This window comes from Vombatus ursinus, unplaced genomic scaffold (assembly GCF_900497805.2).
Source record: "Vombatus ursinus unplaced genomic scaffold, bare-nosed wombat genome assembly UNPS02000582.1, whole genome shotgun sequence".
In the NCBI taxonomy this organism is placed as follows: domain Eukaryota; kingdom Metazoa; phylum Chordata; class Mammalia; order Diprotodontia; family Vombatidae; genus Vombatus; species Vombatus ursinus.
Window position 1 is genome coordinate 749411 of NW_020940360.1, and position 23817 is coordinate 773227.

Sequence of the window (23817 nt, forward strand, 5' to 3'; positions counted from 1 at the left end):
GGAGCAGGGAGGAGTGTGGGATAAAGTACCTGATGTATTAAATCTAATCTATTAGTCCTAATCTGATCAATTTAGGCCTTTTAGAGTACAGGTTCTTTACCTAGGGTCTGTGGATGAATTTCAAGTAGCTCATGAAAGTAGACAGAGAAAAAAAATTGCATTGAATGAATGAATCCATGATGTCTACCTTTCTGGAGAACATTTTAGAATCTCATTTCCCACTTCCATTAATTACTACCTATTCAATAATCTCCAGTGGCCCTATCATCTCCAGGACTAAATATAAAATTCTGTTTGGTTTTCAAAGTCCTTTATTGACCTAATACCCTCTAGTCTTCTTATACCTTACTCACCTCCTCCCATGTACTCTGTAATTCAGTGACAGAGGTATAGTGGCCTCCTTATTGTTACCTACACAAAAACAGTCCACCTCTCAACTCCCAGCAGTTTCACTGTCTGATCCTCATACCTGATATTCTCTCCCTCTTCTCTGCCCTTCTGGCTTTCCTTCAAGTACCAGCTAAAATCCCACTTCTGTAAGGTTTTCCTGTTCTCTCTTAACGGTAAGGCCTTTCTACTGGGATCATCTCCAATTTATCTTGTATACATGTGTATCTTATTCATACATATACTTGTTTGCATGTTTCCTTTTCCCTTAGACTATGAGCTCCTTGAAAGTAGGGACTCTCTTTTTTTAACCTTTATTTGTACCCCAACACACAGAAAAGGATTAATAAATGTTGGTTTGGCTTAAAATAACTTTCTTATCCTCCTTCTCTTACATTTCTGCCTTCTATCCCATGAGTCCATAGTATATATTGGAGGTACATGACATTACTCTAATCTTAGCATTTAGTGAATTACATTTTTAATACCATAAAACATACTTTGTCTGATGACTTCAGGATACATTCTTATTCCTATGTTACCTGTCTCCAATAGCTCTGACAAACAGGTACATGACTAGAACATCTTTCATTTATATAAAGCCTTGCAGCTTGATTCCTATGTAAATACCTGTACACCACTTTTTAAATGTACTTATATTTTGTGAACTATCAGTAAAAAGTATAACTCTTCTACCTCTACCCCAAACTTATACTTTGTTTTTTAAAACAAAACAAAAAAGTACTAAAGTACTGCTGAAACCAAGTAACTGCATTTTTCTTGTTAAGTCAATACTTAACTGAATACAAAATAATAAAGGCAAAGAGACAATAGGAAAGACTAAGATGCACCAAACTAGTTTAGGGTACTCTTTAGTACATCCAGAAACACTTAGACAAAATAATAAAAGATATCTTAATATGGTCAAAATACTTTACAAATTTGCTCAGTTAAACAGGTTCTGTGGAACTTAGAATCATAAGACGTTTATGACATTAGAGATAATATAGTACAATCTCATTTTACAGATCAGCAAACTAATCACTGAGAGAACCAAGTCAATGAGTCACCATCATGGTTTTCAGAGGAAAGCATCTAGGAACACTTTAGGGTTCTCAGAGCCAGGGGAAAGTGAAAAGTAGGACAGAAGAGAAATTTCAAGTTCTCCTCCTCTATACATAGCAAATACGGGAACATAAAGGTTCCACACAAAAGATTTAAAATCTTCTAATAATACTAGTTTTAAAGCAATCATTCTAATGAAATTTAAATATGATAAACTTTGGGGTTAGAACAGTATATTAGAAAATAGGATTTTAATGTAAAGTTACATATTCATATAGCAAAGTGGAACCAGAATATTTGAATGGTTTAATTCATTACTCTCATTAATAACATTAATTCATTTTTATAATTTATAACAGTAATTATTACATAGGGAATGAATCTCCAAAAGTAGGAAATAAGAAGTTTCCTCTGTAGTAAATTTTTAAAAGTAAATTCTGATATCAAAATGATAATATTAAGTCACTTATGTAGAACTTTAAGGTTTGCAAAAACACTTCACATAGTTCTTTCTTTTGTTATTCACAAAGAAAGTAAAGTGACTTGGTCGGTACCACACAATGTCAGAGCCAAGAATCAAAAACAGGCCTTTGAAGTCACAATTTATATATTTCCCTGCAATGGTTTTCTAGAAGATCTTTTAAAAAGTGATTTGACTAAAATTTATTTTAAAAGAAACTTGGAAAAATAATAAACATAATACTTTTCAATAGTAAATATTCTTGGTAATGGACAAAGAACAAAAAATCCTTCTTCCACCAACAAAAAAAAATTATCAAACTTTTAAATAATCTTAAGTGATTGCTTTAGTATCTTACTTGCCTTTTATAAAGTGTGGTAAAGTAAGCTAAGAAAGGGGGGTGGGAGAAGAAGGAAGCAAAAGGGTAAAAGAAAGGACTTCGAGGGCCCACATTTGAGAAGACAAAGTAAAAAACAGTCTAGAAACAAAAGTCTCTAAAAACGTTCCTACCCAAAGAGGATGCTGTCCCTAACTAAAATCACCCTCACAGGAAGTAAACAACATTTAACATGACTGGGTTAGAAATTAGCCTTGAAATGAACTGAGTGTGTTCAGGTCTCCATTTTGTGAAATAAGTGGCTGTGAATGCTAAAAACTTCTATATTAAATATGATGGTTCATAAATCTCTAATTTTAATATGGAAATCTTCCTCCCTCTATTGACACAGACATCCTATTGATGGCCTTCTTTGAACCTGGCTAGGACTGCCTACAGACAAGTGTTTGCTTTTTATTTATAGAGTGTTTGCTTTTTATTTATAGAATAGGTTCACAAAATCAGAGCTGGAAAGAGCTTTAAGAGTTCATCCAGTTTAACCTCTTCATTTTATAAAACACACGGTGATTTTCCCCCAGCCCTTTTGTTTCTTCAACAAATCTTTAAAGATTTAAAGAAATCTTTACCAAAAAAAAAATCTTTAAGGATAGAGAATGCTAAAAGATTTCATCTTATCTTAAAATAGGTTCAATACATTCCTTATGGGATAATCTGATACCAACATCAGTGGTCAAATTCACATGTTTACATACGTGCACACATATATATTAATATAAGTGTGCATGTACATTTATTCAGGTCTCTTTGGTTGCATCTTTGCAATAGGCTTGGAAATAAATAAGAAAAGAGATAAATATGTAAATGTGCATGACGTGCATGTATATGTACAATATTATTTTAATATATTATGGGAATTTTATAGAGTAGGATATTAGTGTGACTTTCTCACCTCACAGGAGAAAAATTATGAGTCTTTCTTCTCTTTGCCACACAGAGGATCAATCAAGAGAGCAGGGCTTAGCTTGATTATATACCCTCAACACAGGGATCTCTCTATCTCTCTGAACTTTTTAGCTGTGCAACTGGCTAAAACAGTAGATAGAGAGCTCGAATCAGGAAAATTTGAGTTCAAATTCAGCTTTAGATACTTACTGGATGTATGACCCTGAGCAAATCAGCTAAACTATATCTGCTTTAGTTTCATCATCTATAAAATGGGGATAATAATACCATCTACCACACAGGTGGTTTTGAGGATAAAATGAGATAATATTTTTAAGTCCTATAAAAATGCTGACTACATATTTATTGTATTTTCATGAGATTTTCTTCTACCCTTTCATTAAAATAAGCACAAGGAAAACTCTGCTAGTGTGTACATTGAGAGTAGAAGAGAAAGAAAAAGAAGACAGTACGTCCTACATTTAGCCCACTGCCTTCCAGGGAGACATGGCTACATATTTGCACATGAAAAGAGGGGCCCCTTGTATATACTATGCTAAAGTAATATTAATTACTTTGCTAGAAAAACCCGAAGAGGTCTTGGGTTTATCCTAAAATAGAAAGGGGAGCTATCCCGTGCATTTATTTTAATTAATTTATTTTTATTATTAATAATAATGATTAATAATTCAATAATATTTATTGTTTATTTAATAATTATTTATTTTTAATAATTTTAATTATCAAAATATTTAATAATTCATTATTTAATTAATACATCTTGTAAATAATACAATGGCAAATAATGATGGTAAAAATAAAACAGGTCACAAATTTTGATCTGTTGAAGTAAACAAAAGGCATTATATATATACATACGTATATGTACATATATATATATACTTCCTTCTTTAATACAGTAATACTGAAATCACTGAACCAAGAAGACAAAGAACAAAATAAAGAAAGAAAAAAGTAAATGTCCACCTGAATACTTACATTGGGTTTCCAAATATATTTTTATGCATTTGTAAAAAATCTTCCTAACACTTGGGACAAGGTTGGACAAACTTTTAAGGGCAAAAAAAAAAAAAATCACTTTTAGCTAGTATTCTCAGACTATAAATTTTTTAGGATTATAATACATGTGTACAAACATACATCTCATGCATAATGCATACATTTCATTTTGGAAATCGATGCCGTGAAGATTTTATACCCATCTATTGTCTGGATTAACACATTTGTATTATTTTATTCATACAAGTTAATGAGATATAATAGGAAGACCAAAGAATAATTTACCTCTAGAAAACCCTTCTGCACAGTGTGGTCCAGGAAACAGATTTAAGGTTTATAGGAATTATTATATATCTCTCCCACTACTGCATTACTACAATGAGGTTGCCAGATATTCTCTCTCTCACCTGAGAGTAAGAATTGACATTGCTATAGTGCTTTAAGGCATGTAAAGCACTTTCTTTATATTATTACATTTTATCCTTACAACTACTCTGTAATGTAGGTATTGTTATTATTATTATTATTATTATTCTCATTCTACAAACAAAGAAACTGAATTTAGGAGACTAGGGCCTGGTGAGATGAAAAGGAAGAGAGATGAGATGAAGACTAGGACAGGAATGAAATGTAGGAAGGTAAACATAGCAGCAGCAAGAAAGGCATCCTAGTGGGGACACTGTTTTGATACAAACATGAAGGTTACACCTATATTTTGAAACAAGGTTGGGATTCTGTAAGGAATTGCTAAAGATGGAGTGTGTTCCATATATAGGGGGTCACTTGGGCAAAGGCAGATGCTAGAGATTTACTCTCATGTATGAGGAAAAGATTTAGGGCCAGACTCACTAGAAAGAAGTATACAGAGATAAACAATTGTAAAGCAGGTCTGGAAAGGTGAGAAGCAGTTTGTGCAGAGCTTTAAATGCCAGGCCGATCAGTTTATATTTTATTCTAGAGGTAACAATAAGGAGCTGTGAAAGATTTTTGAGTAGGGGAGTAACATGATCAGATGTTTTAGGAATACCAATTTCGTGGCTGTTTGGAGGGTGAATTGGAAAACAGAAAGTCTGGATATATGGAGAAAAATCAGGAAGATAAGTGATGGTCTAGTTGAGATGATGAGGACCAAAAAGATGGTAGAGACTTTCTTAGTAAAGAAGAAGGTAAAAGCCCTAAATATGTATTTAAAGAGTCTACTGTGACTTGAGGGTCACCTTGGTTCCTGACTCTTAACCTACTTTTGAATTCCATAACAATCCTCTAAAAAAGCTTGTAATATTAGTTTGAAAATGGATATCTGACTCATACCTTATCACTTATCATATGAGCATCAAAGGCATAACCATACCATCATTTTAAAATGAATTAACTTCTATGTCTTAGAACTTTTTTCACTCCCTACTATCTCAGTAGCAGGAAATAATTTCATCGTGTAATGGTCACAAACAAGAATTCACTGGTGGCCAGTTGTTTTTCAAGGCCATTATACTACTCAAATATCCAAGCCAAACTTTCTTTTTATGAAATTATTTTGCTAATTATACTGACTATAGTGTCTTACAATACATTCTTTAGACTATGTTATTTTATTTAATATATTAAAAATTCTTTTGTTATGAAAAGCTAAGAGTTGAAATAGAATATTTTCCTCCTCTTTTAATGGAGGAAATAGAGAATGGAGTACTAGGTTTAAAAAAGTAATTAAATTATGAAAAGACTTGGCATGATCTCAATGGAGGCATGCTTTCTACATGGTATAAAGAAGGGTAGAGAATTATCATATAAAGATATGTATAAATGGAGCCCCATGGATCCGCACTGAACCAAAAATATTTAAATCAGAAATTAACCTGAAATCTGGGGAGAAAGCTCCCAACTTTTGTAAGTACAAAACATCTTATGCCTACATGTGGTTTAAAAGCAAATAACTACTACACTGAAGTTTAACATACTTAAGAAATAACTGGCCCTTCAGCAGTCAGAATCTGATTTTATGATTACATTCAGAAAATTTTAAAAATATTTTCGATATAAATTTTTAAGTATTCTATTATTGTTCAATCACTTCTCAGGTATGTCTGATTCATGATGACCCCATTTGGGGTTTTCTTGGCAAAGATACTGGAATGGTTTGCCATTTTCCTCTTCAGTGGATTAAGTTAAACAGGGTTAAGTGACTTGCCCAAAGTCACACAGCTAGTGTCTGAGGTCGGATTTGAACTCAGGAGTGAGTCTTCCTGACTTCAGGCCTGACACTCTGCCCATTGTGTCACCTACCTGCCCTATCACATTTCTAATAAGGATTGACTACAATTACAACCTCCCTCCCTTCCTCTCTCTCATACACACATACACTCCATTTACATGTTCCAAAATTCTCGAAACTTATTTTCTCCCTCATATTCAAGAAACCCCCAATCCTATCTCAAATGATGGCACCATATATAACGTATAATGTAGCTATATACTTTAATACTTCCGTGATCCATGATTTTTTAAGTGTGAGTACTACCCAATGATGTAGACTGCAAATGCTATAAAACTTAGCAGACAGTCACGAAGAGTTGCTACAACCAAATAATTGTTACCCTGCAGTCAACCTGATGAAAAGTCTCTCTGAATTTAGCTGACCTTTGAATATTAGACATAATCACAAAGCCATTAAAAAAAACCCTTCCCTCCTGGTTAAGACATTCCAGAGCTTGCATTCTAATGACATGACATAAATGCACACAGGTAATTTAGATTCCTATATTTAAGACTTGGAGCCAGCAGCATAATACAAATGGGATTTGCTCTTGGATTTGGAAGCACAGAAGACCTGGGAGATTCAACTTCCACATCTGAAATTCACTATCTGTTTAACTGTAGGCAAGTCACTTAACTTCTTATTGCCTCAGTTTCCTCATCTACAATGTACAAGTATCAAGAGTAATAGGTACGTAACAAGAGTTGTTATAAGGCTCAAATAAGAAAACTAAAATAAAATATTGTGCATTGAGCAAACCTTCAAACAATATATGCATTACAATTATTGTCATTCAGTAGAACGTAAGCTCCAGGGCAAAACTGGTTTCATTTTTGAAGTTCTCACAACAGCACCTAATAATGTCTTACACACAGTTACATGTTCATATTTATTGAGTGAACACTGAAAACTAAACTACTAATCACAACATGGAGGCATAGTACAAAATGCTTTGAGTAAATAAATTTGAGACAAAAAAATTTTAATTTAAATTTTCCACAACAAAGTTTTCAGCGTTAAGATGAAAATAAACACCTTTATTTACTGAAGTGGAAAATGTTAAAGGAATGATTATGGAGTCAAAACACTCCAGGAAAAATGTTCATTAACTAGTACTTAACATGTATCTTTCTTTTATAAAAGTCATTCGAAATGCCTCAAAAATATTGGGGCCTAAAAGTTTATCTATTTTTTATGGGCCAATTTTAAATGAAATTCTTTTGCACTATGTAGAATGCCAGTAGTTATAAAACATTGAAATCTTAAATATGATATATGCATATATACACATATATACATATATACATAAATATATAAAAATGTAAGGCATAGACAATTACCATGTTGAAATAAGAACGAATTTTGACTCCTCTAGCCAGGTCCCACACTATCACATTTCCATCATGGCCAGCAGAAAAAAGAACTCTAGGATCAAATGGGTGTGGTTCAAGAACAAATACTTCATCTTCATGGCCCTGAAAAATATATTTTTCAAGTTACAACCACTGACAATATAGCAAAATTAACAACGCAACTTTAATACAGCAAATATTTTAGAACACTTCCAGAAATTACTTTATCTTGATAAATTTCTTCAAATTTAGCTGGTAAAATAAAATAAAGATCTCAAATACTAAGCTATCAATCAATCACGATTAAGTACCTACAACAATGTGCCAGGTACCATGCTAAATTCTAGGGATACAAAAAGAGAAAAAAGACAGTCTCTGCCCTCAAAGAAACTACAGTCTAATGGAGAAGACAACATGCAAACACACACACACACACACAGCAATGCTATATGCAAGATGAAAAAGAAATAATTAACAGAGGGAAGGCACTAGAATTACAATTAAAACTAAGCTAAGATGATATAAATGTCCAAAGTCATATATCACATAGTGATGGAGGGCAGTAGTGTCAAACTCAAATAGAAATGACAGCCATTAAACCATGCATAAGATCCGTGCAGGCACATATTTATTAACTTAGAAAACTACACATTAACAATATCTGTTTTATTATATTTTTATTAATTTCCCAATTACATTTTAATCTGGTTTAGCCACTTTTGGGAGTGGTGTGGATGCTATGTTTGATGATTCTCATTTAGAGGATTATTTGTGTAATGCTCTTCCAAATCAACCAACAGCTGGACTTGACAACAGCACATCAGAAAAGGGTTATTTCTTCTGCTCCCTGCAAAGTTTCAATTCCCAACCCCATTTTTAGAAGTTCAGAGTAAAATGACAAGTGTTAATTTATTACTATGATTTCTTCGTTCCCTTGTTATATGTGTTCCAGGGAAATAGCATTTTGATATAAGCTAACTTAATAGTTATCTATTAATATTAAGTCTACTAAATTAAAATTGGAAGATTCTTCTTACCATGAGTACATGAATAAGTTGACCAGTATAAGAATTCCAGACTTTCAATGTCATATTATTAACAGCAGTTATAACAGTGTTGTCATGACGGTCCCATGCTACCATAGTTACTTTAAGTTTTGTGATTTTGTCTTCCACCCCTTGCAGGTTTTGTCTGAAAGTAATAAAAACATTATTTTGACCAAATGCTTTACATTAGGTAAAATGCTGGTACCACAGAAATCTGAATAAGTTTTATTATTGTTATTAACAAAAATGAACACTTATTTAGTAGTAATAATGTTGAAGAAAAATAGCTATTTGGATTTAAATTCAGAAAACTAGACTCATAGTTCAGCTCTACCACTGACTTTATGACCCAGAGGCAAATTACTTGTCTGCCTCACCTGCCACTTCCTACCCCTAAAGAAAAATTTTAAGATGCTGAATATAAGCAAGAACATTTGTGTTAAATACATTTAAGACTGGGATAGAAAAAACCCACTGGCTTATATCATAACTATCTCAGTATTTTAGATGGATCAGTTTTAAAGGGTTCCTACAGGTCAAAGAAAAAACTGACATTTTCACGTAAGAGGTTATTGCAATTACTTTTGTGAGAGGTGATGCGGGCCTGAATCATGGTGGTGGCTGTGTGAATGGAAAGGTTCAGATACAATAGATGAGAAGGTAGAAATGCAAGATTTGGAATTTTATCGAATATGTGGGGTAAAATCACTAGTTCTAAGTTTTAGAACTAGAAGAGATCTTAAACATTATTTAATCAAACCTTCCAATTTGAGGAATGAGAAAATCAAAGACAAAGGAAATGTAAGTGACTTAGACTTATAAGTAATAAATGGCAACACTGGGATTCAAACCCAGACCCCAAGTCTAGATGCAGCTTTCTTTCCACTTCATCATTTAATGATATTGTTCAGTCATGCCTAACTCTTCGTGACCCTAGGCATCATACTGTCCATGAGGCTTTCCTGGCAAAGATACTGGATTTTACCATTTCCTTTTTCAGTGGATTGAAGTAAAGAGAAGTTAAGTGACTTGCCCAGGGTCACACAGGTATTAAGTGCCTGAGGCTAGATTTGAAGTCAAGTCTTCTGGATTCCAGGCCCAGTGCTCCATCCACTGAGCCACCTAGGTACCTCTCCATCATACATACACCTGATCAAGAATACCTACTACACTGTTAACAAGTGGTTACCTAGTTTCTAAGCGAAAATTTCCATTATACTCCACCACACACTGATGTATCCCATACCACTTTTCGCCAACTTTAATTATCACAAAGGTTTTTTCTTACATCAATTTTAGCATAATGTATTAAATCTACTGTAACCAGTAATATATCTGAATGACCTATATCTAAGCAATTTTTCAAGTTTGATATCTTACCCTGCTGGACGAGTAGCCATATCTAACAAAATACTCTTCCATTCTTTTCTCTTAAACTGCCAAATTCGGGCTGTTCCATCACGACTCCCGCTTACAAACCTAGTAAGAAGAAAAACACAAATAGCTTTAAGCATTTATTTTCCTGACCTCTACTCTGTAAAATACCATACAAACATGTCTAGTCATATGCCTACATTTATAACACTAAATTGAAAAGTACTCTTAAAAATAATTCCCTAAACTTTTGAAAACTATTGATACTCAACATTTGCCTAACTTTTAATGTGAATTTACTGGTACCAGTAACTGGCACTGAAAAATCAAGCTTCAAAGGTGGTTTGGGACCATTCTTCAGTATCCTAGAATATTGGATGCAGCAAGCAACTTAGTTCTGCACCAAATTCTCTGTAGTTACTGGGGTCTGACATAAATGTCCAATACTATATCCCTTCATCTCTTCCTTCCAATAAAGAATGTAAGAGTAAATATTAAATTACAACTATGGGTTTTCAAATAATACACAAAGTATTTCTCTAACTTTATGTAATACATCATTTACAGGCAATATATAGGGTAAGACTCAAATCCCTGTAAAATAATGTTGAAAATGAATACTTCTTTCCCAACATAAACTAAATGAAGACACATTTGTAAGCATATGGATCTTTCCAAACTTCAGTATAACTTAAAGATATACATATATAATTGTCGTTTTATATTATAAAACAGGGACTACTGACATCATTTCTCATACAAAGAAATAAAATCTGTTTTGCTACTTAATAGTTAACAAAAAATTCAACTATTATTTTTTTTTATTATGGACCTGTGATGTCAAAAAGGTAAGAAATATCCAGGGTGGAAATTTTGTTCACTAATGCAGATCCCTAACTCACCAGTAAATTAGTCTTTATAATCTTTCTAGCACCGCAAAGAACCGCCTTCAGTTGTTAAGGCCACTCACTCTGATCTACCTAAGTATCAAATAATTAATTTCAAAGGAGCTTTAGAGCCACTGGGTTTTTTTTTGGTTTATGTAATTTCATAGTTTAAAAAGCTAAAAACTTATTTTTTGAAAAAAAAAAATATAAACAATAATTTTCTTACCTGCTACTAGTGTTTGAAAACTGGATGCTATCAACTTTGTCCTATAAATAAATGAAAGGAAAATAGAGCTTAATGTAACTGCCAAAGACATTTAATTAGATAAGGTAATTCTCATGTACTACTTACAGTATGAAACTCCAGTTCTGATATTTTCTCTGGCTGACCTGATCCAAAAAAATAAACTCTAATAATATGATCGGTACTTCCTGTGGCCAGAAACATTCCACCTATGAAAGGATCCAGCAAACATTTTAATGTAGTTTCATAACCTTTAAAAGTTAAGATTCTAAAATACTACAAACATCATCATGATCTCTATCATGAGACTAAATTTAAAATCCATACTTATTCATTTTCTTCTTGAACATATAATACTTAGTGAACTTTTCAAAATTTATAGAGCAAATGGTAAAAAAGATTAAAAATCTTTTAATCTCACTATATAAATGAAATTCAAATTGCAGTTTAAATGTATACCATATCATTTTGAAGTTAAAATCCAGACAAATAATTATAAACAGTATTGTGAAATTGGCATAGTAGCTTGAAAATATCTAAAACTTTTTATCAGATGAAAGTCAAAATATCTAAGAAAAGCAGTATTAGTAACACCATCACCTTTCTTCTAGTTATTCATAGGATCATAAATTTCTAAATCTAAAAGGATTTCAGGTCATCTAATGTAACTCCCTTTATTTATGGATCAGGAAAATTAAGGCTCAGAAAGGTTAAATGATTTCCTCAAGATCACACAAGTGGTAAATAGTAGAGCCATGAGCTGAAGTCCTCTGCTTCCAAATCTAGCAACTCTTTCCATCACACACTGTTGGTGATGCTGGACTTTACTTTGACATGTACTGTGTGCCTAGTTTCAGTAATAAAAGAATCTTGTTCATCCTAGGTTAATTAGAAGGAAGAATAAAGTAGAATTACAAGCAAAGTGTAAAATCATAAAGTAAAGCTTTCTTTATATCAGTTAACACTTTCATCTCTAAGGCCCATGTCTAAAATCCCTACATTCTGACTTCTCTTAAGTATAACCAGGAAGTTATTTTAACTGATGTGTGAATTTCACAACACATTACATCTTGTAGTACAAAATGCCTAAGTCTAAAAGAGGATGCAAAAAGTTAGTGCATTGCAACTGGTGTACCTCCCAATGAATTATACATGTCTATATTATTTAGCTACAAGGTACTTCCGAAGTTCAAATAAAAGAATTCAGTCTCTGTGTTTTAAATTCTTTTCTTCTTCTTCTTCTTCTTTTTTTTTTTTTTGCTAGGCAATAGGGTTAAGTGACTTTGCCCAGGGTCATACAGCTCACTAGTATGTGTTAAGTATCTGGAGGCCAGATTTGAATTCAGCTCCTCCTGACTCCAGGGCCAGTGCTCTATCCACTGTGTCACCTAGCTGCCCCTAAATTCTTTTCCTCTAATAGAAAGGTGTTACAGATATCTTAATCCAAGGTTCCAGTCTTTTCTTTTCAAATTTGATCAATGCTGAACTTTGTGAATGCCCTTTCTCTATAATAGTAATCTTAGCTAAAAATCACAGTAATCTAAGCATCTAACTTGGATTAGAAAAAATCCAAAAATGTTCCAAACTCCTTTGCATTCATCTAAGTTGACATCTAATCCCCTTCCTCCACCCTAAAGGGGAAAATAATAAAATTTTTACAAATGTAACATTATGTATTTCATTACCAATTATGTTTAAAAACAAAAAAAAATTTAAATAGAAAAGAATAGGAAGGAAAGCTAAAAAAGAGAAAATCCTACCAGCACTAAAAGAAGAACAGATCATTTGGACTCCAGGTCGAGGACGTTCTGTAAATTTTGTGGGTCTTTGACTACAATGTAAAAAAATAAACAATTAAAATTATCATTCTAAAGGGATCAGTACTACCAGAAATTGTCTTAGATTTCAAAATGAATACATGAGGACAGAAATTAAACAAGAAATAACAGATGGCTGCCCAACTATAAACAATTTAGAATCATTATATCTCATGATTGGATTTTGTGGAAATCCTACCATTGATGTTTTTAGGAATTCCTGATTACACAGTAAATTTTGCCATAATCACTCACCAAGAATGACTCCAAGGTCATTGGCATGGGAGACACATAACTATTGCTTACATTCACTTTTAATCCAATTTGACATGTGAGTATGCCATATGGCACAATAGTGTAACACACTACTAATGCAATAGGAAAACTACTATTTGTGAAATGGAAAAGGCCATTTAAAAAGACTACCTTTTTGATTGTTTTTCTTCTTTTTGTCTGAGGGGGAGTATAAGGGACAGAAGAGAACACTAATGATAGTTACCTCCCCCCAAAAAATTTAGAAAAAAAGCTCCTTGAAGCTTTCCTTTTTTTAAATGCACAGAATACAATACAAGGAAATACAGAAGGAAACAGACAAGCAGGACAGCTTTGAAAATAAGAAGTTGAATTTACTATTTTTTTTTAATTTACTAAGTACTTCTTAAAAAAATAAAAGCTATACAGAAGAAATTCATGTTTTCATATAGGTGTGTGCACATATGTGTGTATACATACATATATATTTCCGTATTATTTTTTTTCTGTTCTATGTTATAGATGAAAGTAACAACTACTACTAACATTTATTATTTCATTATATCCTCATAACAACTCTTGGTGGCAGGTGCTACTACTATCCCTATTTCACAGTTGGGAAAACAGATATTAAATAACTTGCCTGGAGTCACACAGCTAGTTAAGTGTCTAAGGCTGGATTTGAATGCAGGTATTTCTGAGTCCATTAAATGGCACTCTATCCACTGTACTACCTAGCTACACTTTTTGGAATTGGTTACGTTAAGAATGAAAAAAAATTTAAAGACTACCTTTTATTAAAGGCTTTTTCTTCTAGTAATCATAAGATCACAGATTTAAGCCTAGAAGAAACTTTGGTCATGTATTCCAAATCCCTGGCTTTATGGATCAGGAAACTGAAGATTAGAGAGGTTCAGTAACTTGCCAAAGGTTTTAAGTAGAAGGGCCACATTACATAACAAATTTTACATTAGCTACTACAAAATGTTGTTTTTTAACAGAAATAAGTTTAAATATCAAAAAGTAGAGACAAAACTACTTGTCACCAAAATACCAAAACATACCCACTGAACAGCAGAAAACAAGGAGATTCAATTTAAACTTACTACATCACAATTATCCTATTCAAAGTCTAAAAACCCCACCCTCACTGCAGTAGTTCTTAGACCCATGGAAGGATTAAGGAGTTATTTTAATGGTTCACAAATCAGAAAGCAAATATGAGGCAGCTAGGTGGAGCAGTGAATAGAGCACCAGGCCTGAAAGACTACTAACTAGTCTTTGTGAATTCAAATCTGGCCTCAAACACTAGCTGTGTGAGCCTAGGCAAGTCATTTCTTAAAAAAATAAAAGCTGTTTGCCTCAGTTTCCTCATCTGTAAAATGAGTTGGAGAAGGAAATGGCAAACCACTCCAGTAACTTTGCCAAGAAAATCCTAAATGGGGTCAATAAAGTCAGACACTGAACAACTGTTGGACTGAACAACAAAGCAAATATACCTCTATAAGTGGATAAAGTACTATGCTTTTTAATCTATATTACTATTTTTAAAATTTTACTTTTATTCAGAATTTAACCAATACCAAAAATTTTTCCATATTTACCACGGATAAGAAAAAGAGGCTATGTGGGAAAAAATTACATACAACTTACTTTATTTAAAATACATCATAAATTCAACACGTTACTTTCAAAACTGTTTTCCATTCTCAACTTCCTTTAGTTTTCTTCTGTGCATTGAAAAAAATACTTCAAATTACCCTCTTTTTTTCTTTTCTATTTTGCAACTCCTATCTTTGTGTTCACCCTCCCTCACCAAATCCTATCCCTAAATATAAAAACACAATTATTGTAATAAATTAAGCATAATCAATATATTATTGTTGCAAATGAAATAGATTCTACTTTGAATGCTAAAATATGAATTCATTTAAAATATTACTAACTTCAAACTAGTGCCACTGTGTAATTTTTCTTAAACCAACAAATCAACCATAGAACCATAGTATACAATTACTATAGGAATCATGTGGTAAGTCTATGAAATTTTTTCAAATCTAAAGATGCATGGGAATCATTAGTCTGTTGTATAAACTGTAAAACCTAGTTAAGAATTATCAGCCTTCAAATTTAATGTTATGATGATTTAATCATATCCTTTTGTACTATGTATTTTACTACAAGTAATAAAATTCTTATTTCTCATACCAAAAAAAATTAAAGAATTTCAACTGTCTTGCTGAAATTTAACAAAATTAAATTTTAATCACAGTACTTACTCCAACAGACATAGTATACTAATTGTTAAAAGGATTCTGAAACTTAAAGCTTTTCTCAGAAATACATGAAATGAAAAATGTTCTTTTGAAGAATATAATTAGATCATCAAATTTGATCATTTCAAGCTGCTTCTACATTCAGAAATTATCCATTATCTACCTATGCCATGCAAACATATTTTTTATTCAATGAACTATTTGAAAATATCACTGAAGAAACAAAGTTTCCTAAAAATTTTTCTTTCCTCTGAACACTAAATGGAATAGGCCTGTCTATAGGTTCAAAATAAAATTTTCTACAATAACCATAATAATTTTTTTTAGTATTAGACTGAGGACACTATATAAGATATTAATCATAATGAATACTATAAAAAAAGAAAACAAATATTTAAGAAAATTTTATTTTAAACAAATTCACAATTTTATTTCCTTAATATTTATTGACTTTCTTACTATACATGAACTAAAACATATAAGTTGAATCAGAAATCACTAAGATTCACCTATAAAAATTAATTTTCTCATAACAAAAACTTATCTACTTTGGTGGTACTGAGATACATTAAATCTAAAGTTACATATTGTAAATTCAGACTCTCATAATGTAAGAGCTAATAAGACAAATCCTTATTGCCTATCTTTTGACTGAAATTTGGTTAAGAATGAACATAAAGGCATTTATGAGATGCTTTCTTTTTGTCACGCATTATGGTAAGAGGTTTGGTCATCAAGCATCATATATCTGTTTATTCAAGTTAGGCATAAACACCTCTAGTTTATTCAATTCAGTAGAGATTAAAAACGGATTTTGTATTTTTTTCCAGGATTCACATGCTTCTTTCCCTCATCTAGCTGTGCCTGGGTCTGCTTCCTTCAACTCAGTGCACTCTTGAAACAGCTTTCCAAACTAATCAGCTAGTCTGGGGCTGGAACTTCCTAAACTCCACATTATCAGGTAGGAGGTGTTACCCAGTAAAAAACGTAGTAGAGCGCTGTTGTTTTTTTTTTTAATCACCTGTTTAACCAATTATCTATTTTACTGTTTCCTTCAGTTAGTGTGAATGACAGTTGACCTAATAGATTTATCCTGCTTTCTTCCATACCCACAAAACAAAAAAGGTTAGCTTCTATTTAGTAATTAGATACACCACTTATCTGGGAAATCTCGGGAAATCAAAACTATAAAAACAAGAGGGAAAAACAGCTATCACCAAGCTCATATACTTTATTCCACAGGAGAAAAATGACACCCTCAGGCCAGAACTACTGACTTGTTATTATGCAGAAACTTAATAGCGCTAGTATTTAGCAAGCTTGATTAGCTGGTTTCCTGAGGCAACTTTCTATTTTTTTCCCCAAGTTACATACTACATGTATATTGCTGGAGTAAATAACTGTTGGTGGAAGAAATAAAAATATATAATACATTAAAGAGGAATAAGATGGCAGAAAATACCAACCAGAAAAATCATAGCAATCTAAAGTTATTCAGTGTAGGGACAAGGAGCCTCAAATTGTCCCTGAGAACATTACAATATGCTATTAAAAATGAAGGCTCTGAGTCAACTAGAAAAGGTGAAAAACACATTTAATATTATCATATCCTGTTTTAAAAAAAGCAAGGAAGAATATAATAGATTTGGGGAAAACGCCATTTAAAAATAGTTAAAATTCTTTTCAGTGCTTCAAAGGAAAACCTGGAAAATCTCTTTATGTGGAACACCTCATTCCCCAATGATACCAGATAAATGAAGATAGTGGCCTAAGTTATGACAGCCTTCATGTACCTGAAGAAACAAACTTTAGGAAAAGAGAAAGTTCTTTAAAAAAATAATTGTGATAAGGCAAATCAAAAAGGGGGAAAACTAATGTTCAAACTTTTATTTTTGTTTTTTTAAGACCATATCTATTGACTTTTGGACACTAGCCATTACCCCTGCACTTACTCCTTAGTCTCATTTTCTATTTCAAATTTTAATGGAAGTCTCCATAACCATAAAAAGACTTGTTTATCTTTTTTTTACCCCAACACCTAGCACAATGAGTTATATATAAAGGGCACAAATCTCCATTTTTGAAATTATGGATTTCCACCATGGACATCATTAAAATTAAATTCTTTTCTACTAATAAAATTGAGATTCATGTTTAATTTATCATGATTTTGAACATAAAACATTACTCAAGCTTGATATGGCCAACAAGTACAGTTATTCCACAACACGACTTTCCTCATCATGGTTTTGATATATCCTGGGTCAGCATAAGAAATTAAATGGGATTTTTTTTTTTTGAGTTTTGCAGAAGCCGCAGGCAACACACTAAGATCAGCAGATGACATAGAAAAAGTTTAGAAACCTGGAAATGCATAAAATATATGTATATCATATTGTATAATATCAATATAGTTTATCTTTTAATATCATAATAATTCAGACATCTCTGGTACAAAGAGAGGGCCCAAAAATTTTTATACAGATTCTCTAGATCGAGGGAGACACAACTTCTCTAACCCTTATGCTGTGGAAGGGATAACTGTAGTATATTATGGTTTTCTAAACAGTCTACAAGCAATCTATTGGGTTTAATATGGAAGTTACTTAATGTGTTGGGATGGTCAGCTTTTATACTCCAATTCCATAAATTTCATTAAGGCTACTTATGACAGTTGTTGCATGTCTCACAGGTGCTTCACTCTGTACTACTTTTAAATGGTCACGAACTGCTATGACATTAACTTACCCCGGAATTTTGTGTGTTGTATGTTTATGTGTTTGAGGGGCAGGGCAGTACTTATTTAGATATGATAGTCAATCTCCATATGTACCTGTAACTTGTTCCATGGTGACAAAATGGCCACCTCTAGCACTGAATCTATTTCACAATTCTATTCTAACCAAAGGAAAGTTTCAACAAAGAGGCACTCTATTACAACAGGAAGAAAGGGTAAACAAAATAGTATTTTCACCCCTGGTTTAGTGAAATTAGGCATCCTAGGAAATACTGTTCTAATGGTTTCTCTAAATCAGAACTAAATATCAGAATGCCTATATTCGACAACAGAATCAGCTAGTTTGATACTTCCTAACGTGCAGTTAGAAAACTATTTTACACTAAAAGAGTTCTAAAATGAAAGGTAACATGAAAGGAACTGGAAAAAAAAATAAAAGCATGAAATAAGGTAAAAATGATGAAACACTAGCTATGAGCCATGAAATAAAAACCAGCATATATTTAAGAAAAAAGAAAAAGGAACAAAGGTCCATTTTATTACTTGGACAAAATTTTAATTTACTAAAATGCCAGTTTTTGGCAAGGAAAAAGAATTGTTTTTATAGTTTACTTTTTTAAATACTTAAAAAAATGCAATCACTAAACAAAATATGTCATTTCTATTGCACATTAAAAAAACTGACTTTATTTTAAGGGTTCCAGCATCCCATAGCCAAAAACATATTGTGCCATCTGCCCCTGTAGAAGAGAGATATCTCTTTGAGCCACTGCATAACGGAGAAAACTGAAAAACAAGAACAGAAAGAAAAGAAAATCTTTATTTGAACACAACATTTTCTTCAAATAATAAAATTTATAATGCCCGTTTGCCACCTTAAAAATAGTAACAAATAAGTTAAACAGTACCAAAAAATGAACATTGAAACACTCAAGTAAAGTCCACCAAATAACACAGAATCATTCATATATTTAAAGCTAGAAGGGGCCTCAAAGATTTTGCAAATTAAGAAGCTAAAGAAGCACAGGGAGACTGTCAGTCAATAAGCATTTATTAAGTAAGCATTTACCATGTGCTAGGCACTGTGCCAAGTGTTAGGGATACAAAGGAAAGCGAAAGTATGGTCCTTGCCCCTAAGGAGTTCACATTCTAATGAATAAAAATAACATGCAAACAACTACATAACGCTATATACACAGAGTAAATGGGAAATAATCCCAGAATAAAGACACTACAAGTGGTGAAGACTGGGAAAAGCTTCCTGCAAAATGCAGAATTTGGGCCGAGTCTTAAAAGAAGCCAAGGAGGTCAAGAGTTAGGTAGAGGCAAAGAGGGAAAGCATGCAAGGTATGGGAGGACAGTCAGTAGAAAGGCCGAGAACTGGGAGACGGAGTGTCATATATAAAGAAAATCAAGAAGGCAAGTAGGTGTTCCTGAAGAGTAAAGTACATGAAAAGGAGAAAAAGTGTAAGACAACTGGAAAAATTGAATGGGTTAACGTTGTGAAGAACTTTAAATGCTGAATGTAACATTTTACATATGATCCTGGAGGCAACAGGAAACCACTGAAATTTATAGAATCAAGGAGGATAGAGAATATAAGATGTCTGTCTTTGGGAAAATCACTTTGAGGGCTGATGAATAGGAGGGAGAGATGAGGCAGAGAGATCAATTAGGCTACTGCAATAGTCCAGGTGCAAGGTGCTAAGAATTTGTAACAGGGTTATGGCTGTGAGTGGAAAGAACAACATGAGTATGAGAGAAGTTTCAAAGGTAGAAACAAGACTTGGCAAAAGACTAGATATGTGGAGTGAGTATGAGAGAGAAGTTGAAGATAATTCTAAGGTTGCAAGCCTAAGTGACTTTTGGAAGGTGGTACCATCAACAATAAAGAAGCTGAAGAGGGGAGTGTTTGGGAGAAAAGATGTGTTCTGTTTCAGACAGGCTGAATTTGAGATGCCTATCAGACATTCTGTTCCTCATGTTCAAAAAGCAACATGTGATACTGGAAAGTCAGGAGAGGGCTAAAGGCCGTCTGAAGATCTGGGAATCATCTACATAGAGATGATAAAGTCATGCTTGGCAGAGCTAAGACAAAATTACAGTATTTTAAAAAATACAGACTTTTAAAAAACGGGACAAAAAGCATATCTATTTCTCAGTTCTTACTGATCTTCATAATTAGATAAGAAAAATTAAAAGAACATAAATCTGATTTCTTTCTGGGGTATTATAATTTTAACAGATTGACCTACTTTGAGGATATTTATAGTGACTGAATAAATTAATAATTACCTGTAGTGATGTTATGGATGCACTGTGACCCTGAAGAACTGCCAAAGGAGCACATGTTCGTAGACACCACACTCGAATCATTTTATCACAGCTTCCAGCAGCTATCATGGTGTTTTCGTAGTTCACAGCCATATCTGATATTTCAGCTGCATGGCCTCTTAAAGTAGCCAACAATCTTCCATCATCTGTTGCCCAGATTTTTACAAGGCAATCGTCAGAACCCTTAAAAAAATCAGTATTATAAATCTGAATTTTGCTTTCATTTAATTTTATGTAAAACATTAATATTTACAATAATCCACTTCTCAAAAAGTACATTTTCAGATACCACTGAACATAAATTTTTTAAAAAATTGTTATATCATCTGAATACCTGTCATAACAAAACCTAAAAATGTAATGATGAAATGAATAAGAAACTTGTGGTTAAAAAAACTTACAGATTTTCTATTACTCTAAGAAGCCAGAAACCAAGGAGTTTTATTTCATAATTGTCCACATACATCTACTTACACATTTTTTGTGGGTGGGATTTAAGTCTTAGCTGTCATTAAAAAAAATAAGTTACATTAGCAAATAATGTTTAATAATTAAGCTCAGAAAAGGCTTTTTAAATAGTATCTATATCTCTCTACATATAAACACACACACAAAAAAGATACACAGACATAGGCTGACCAAAAAAAAAAGTTTGAAATGGTTTTATTCTAATGATACATGTTAAAAGTTCTCCCCAAAAATGTTTTAGGCATTTACATATAGATCTAGATTAGTGAGAATAATGCATCTCATGAAGTGGTCAAAGTATTCAAATTTAAACTATTAAAATGGAAAACATTTTATGGCACTCTGTATGTCTTAAGCCATGTTCCAAATCTTGTTCTTCTGGTGCTGAAAAAGTGGTCTTTTCTTGGACCAAATCCATAACAAACAATAGGTTTACGCCAAGTTTCACTGTAAGTCACATGTTCACCCCTCCCAAAATAGTAATAAACATTCTGATACCATTGTATAATTTCTTTTCAGTATTTCTTCAACTGTCATAGATCTTAACATCCACAGATCTTAACCTGTAAAATGCTTACCTCTATTTTCCTATAAATAGTCCATAAAGGATCTACTCAAAACCAGGAAGCTTCTTAGAGAAACTAATGTACCACTTGGATTATTCATGTCTTATATCCCACTCATGATACACAACAAACCCACCTCATTTTTCACTCATACAAATCTTTAACAATGTATTTTACACTTGTCCTTACAAGCAAATGATCTTTGATAACATGCTGTGGGCAGCTTATGTCCACTATGCATCATCATCCTTTGAGCTTTATTTTTATTGCTCTGAGAGAATGGTATTCAATAATATGCATTCATAGAACACTGATCTTGAAGAGAAGTATTGTTTTTTTTTTTTTTTTTGAGGCAATTGGGGTTAAGTGACTTGCCCAGAGTCACATAGCTAGTGAGTGTTACGTGTCTGAGGCTGGATTTGAACTCAGGTCCTCCTGAATCCAGGGCTGAAGAGAAGTGTTTTTGCAGTATTGAACCGTTTAGCCAGATTATGACATGTATCTAGCCAGGTAGCTTATTGAATCAGGTCATCACTATGCATGCCTTGAACAATGGCTACAATAGTCAAACTGGGCCCAGAATTGATTAGGAAAAGATTTGACTGGATTGCCTTTGGCCAACTATACAGAAGAGAGTTGAAAGTCAAGATGTGAGAGATATTTGAAAAACAATATCTGTTGGATTTTTTGATAGTGAAAATACTGAAGGTAGATGAATAGAGGAACGAGAAAACTAGGCAACAGGGCACAAAATTTAAGAAATCAGCTGCTTTCATGACTTTCTCCAGCTACCATTAGCGAAGAAATTGGATATAGTAGGAACCAGAAATAAACATAGGTCACAGAGTTAAAAAAAAAAAAAAAACATCAGGAGCAAGGGATTCTAAGGCAGCAGCTAATAATACATTAAAGCAGCAAACCATATACGTAGGTGAATGTGTAAGCAAGAAGTTAGAGTTGGAAATGAACTAAGACAAGAGAAATGTGTCAAGGTAAGAGCAAAGAGCAGAGCTGATTTGAGTGAAAGAGTAGAACAGGTAACATATTGGGGAAAAATATGAAGGAAGAGAGATGGTTTGATTTTATTACAATAAATGCAATAGAACTCAATGATGTAGTGTTTGATAAGCTATAAACAAATTACTTAAGAAAGAACTACACATAAATACTGCTGGGAAAATCAGAAAGCACTCTGCCAGAAATCAGGCTGAGAACAACACCTTACATCATATCTCACGATAAATTCAAAATGAATGTGACCTGAGTATCATACCATTAAAAAAAAATAAAAGAAGCATATCACACCTTTCATAGATGTGAGTAGGAGATAAATCCTTAACCAAACAAGAGACAGAAGGAGTTACAAGAGATAAAACAGATAATTTTGATTACATGAAATTGAAAAACTTCTGTAAAAAAAAAAGGAAAACGGTCAAACTGGAAAAAAAAATTACATCAAATTTCGCAGAAAAGAATTTGGTATCTATGATATATAGACAACAGACAACCAAAAATCATTCCCTGATAAGTAAGTGGCCACTGGATATGAAAAAACAATTCTCAAAAAAATAACTAAACTATTAATAACCACAAGAAAGAACGTTCTAAGTCTCTAATAAGAGAAATGCAAACCAAAACAACCCTGAGATTTCTCCTCACACCCAGCATATTGGCAAAGATGACAAAAGAGAAGTCATTGTTGGAAGAGGTTGTAGGAAGATGGACACATTAATGTATCAGTGATGGAACTATAAATCTGTCTAACAATAATATGCACAATGACAACAATGTAAATGAAGAGAACAACTCAAGCCAATAAAAAATGAATGTTGTAAAATTATGAAGAAGACATGCTGACCTGAAACAGAGGTGGGAGGGAGGTTCAAGGTTACAGAATATTTCATGCATTTTTAGACATCCTCCAAAATAATGGTTGGTTATGCTATTTTCTCTCTCTCTCTCAACATCTGATATGTGGGAGTGAAGAGATACTGGGAGAAAA

At 32.8% G+C, this 23817-nt stretch overlaps 1 protein-coding gene across 3 annotated transcripts in view; it reads right to left on the bottom strand.

Annotated features, from left to right (window-relative positions):
• PHIP (pleckstrin homology domain interacting protein) overlaps window positions 1–23817 on the bottom strand; it is a 193057-nt gene that overhangs the window by 106188 nt on the left and 63052 nt on the right. For all 3 annotated transcript variants that reach the window (XM_027854734.1, XM_027854725.1, XM_027854741.1), the window contains exons 8-15: window positions 20743–20964; window positions 19133–19233; window positions 13126–13196; window positions 11474–11574; window positions 11348–11388; window positions 10241–10339; window positions 8852–9005; window positions 7803–7937 (exon numbers count right to left, since the gene is read on the bottom strand). In XM_027854734.1, coding sequence (XP_027710535.1) covers window positions 7803–7937; window positions 8852–9005; window positions 10241–10339; window positions 11348–11388; window positions 11474–11574; window positions 13126–13196; window positions 19133–19233; window positions 20743–20964 — 924 coding nt within the window. The remainder of the gene's footprint in view (window positions 1–7802; window positions 7938–8851; window positions 9006–10240; window positions 10340–11347; window positions 11389–11473; window positions 11575–13125; window positions 13197–19132; window positions 19234–20742; window positions 20965–23817) is intronic.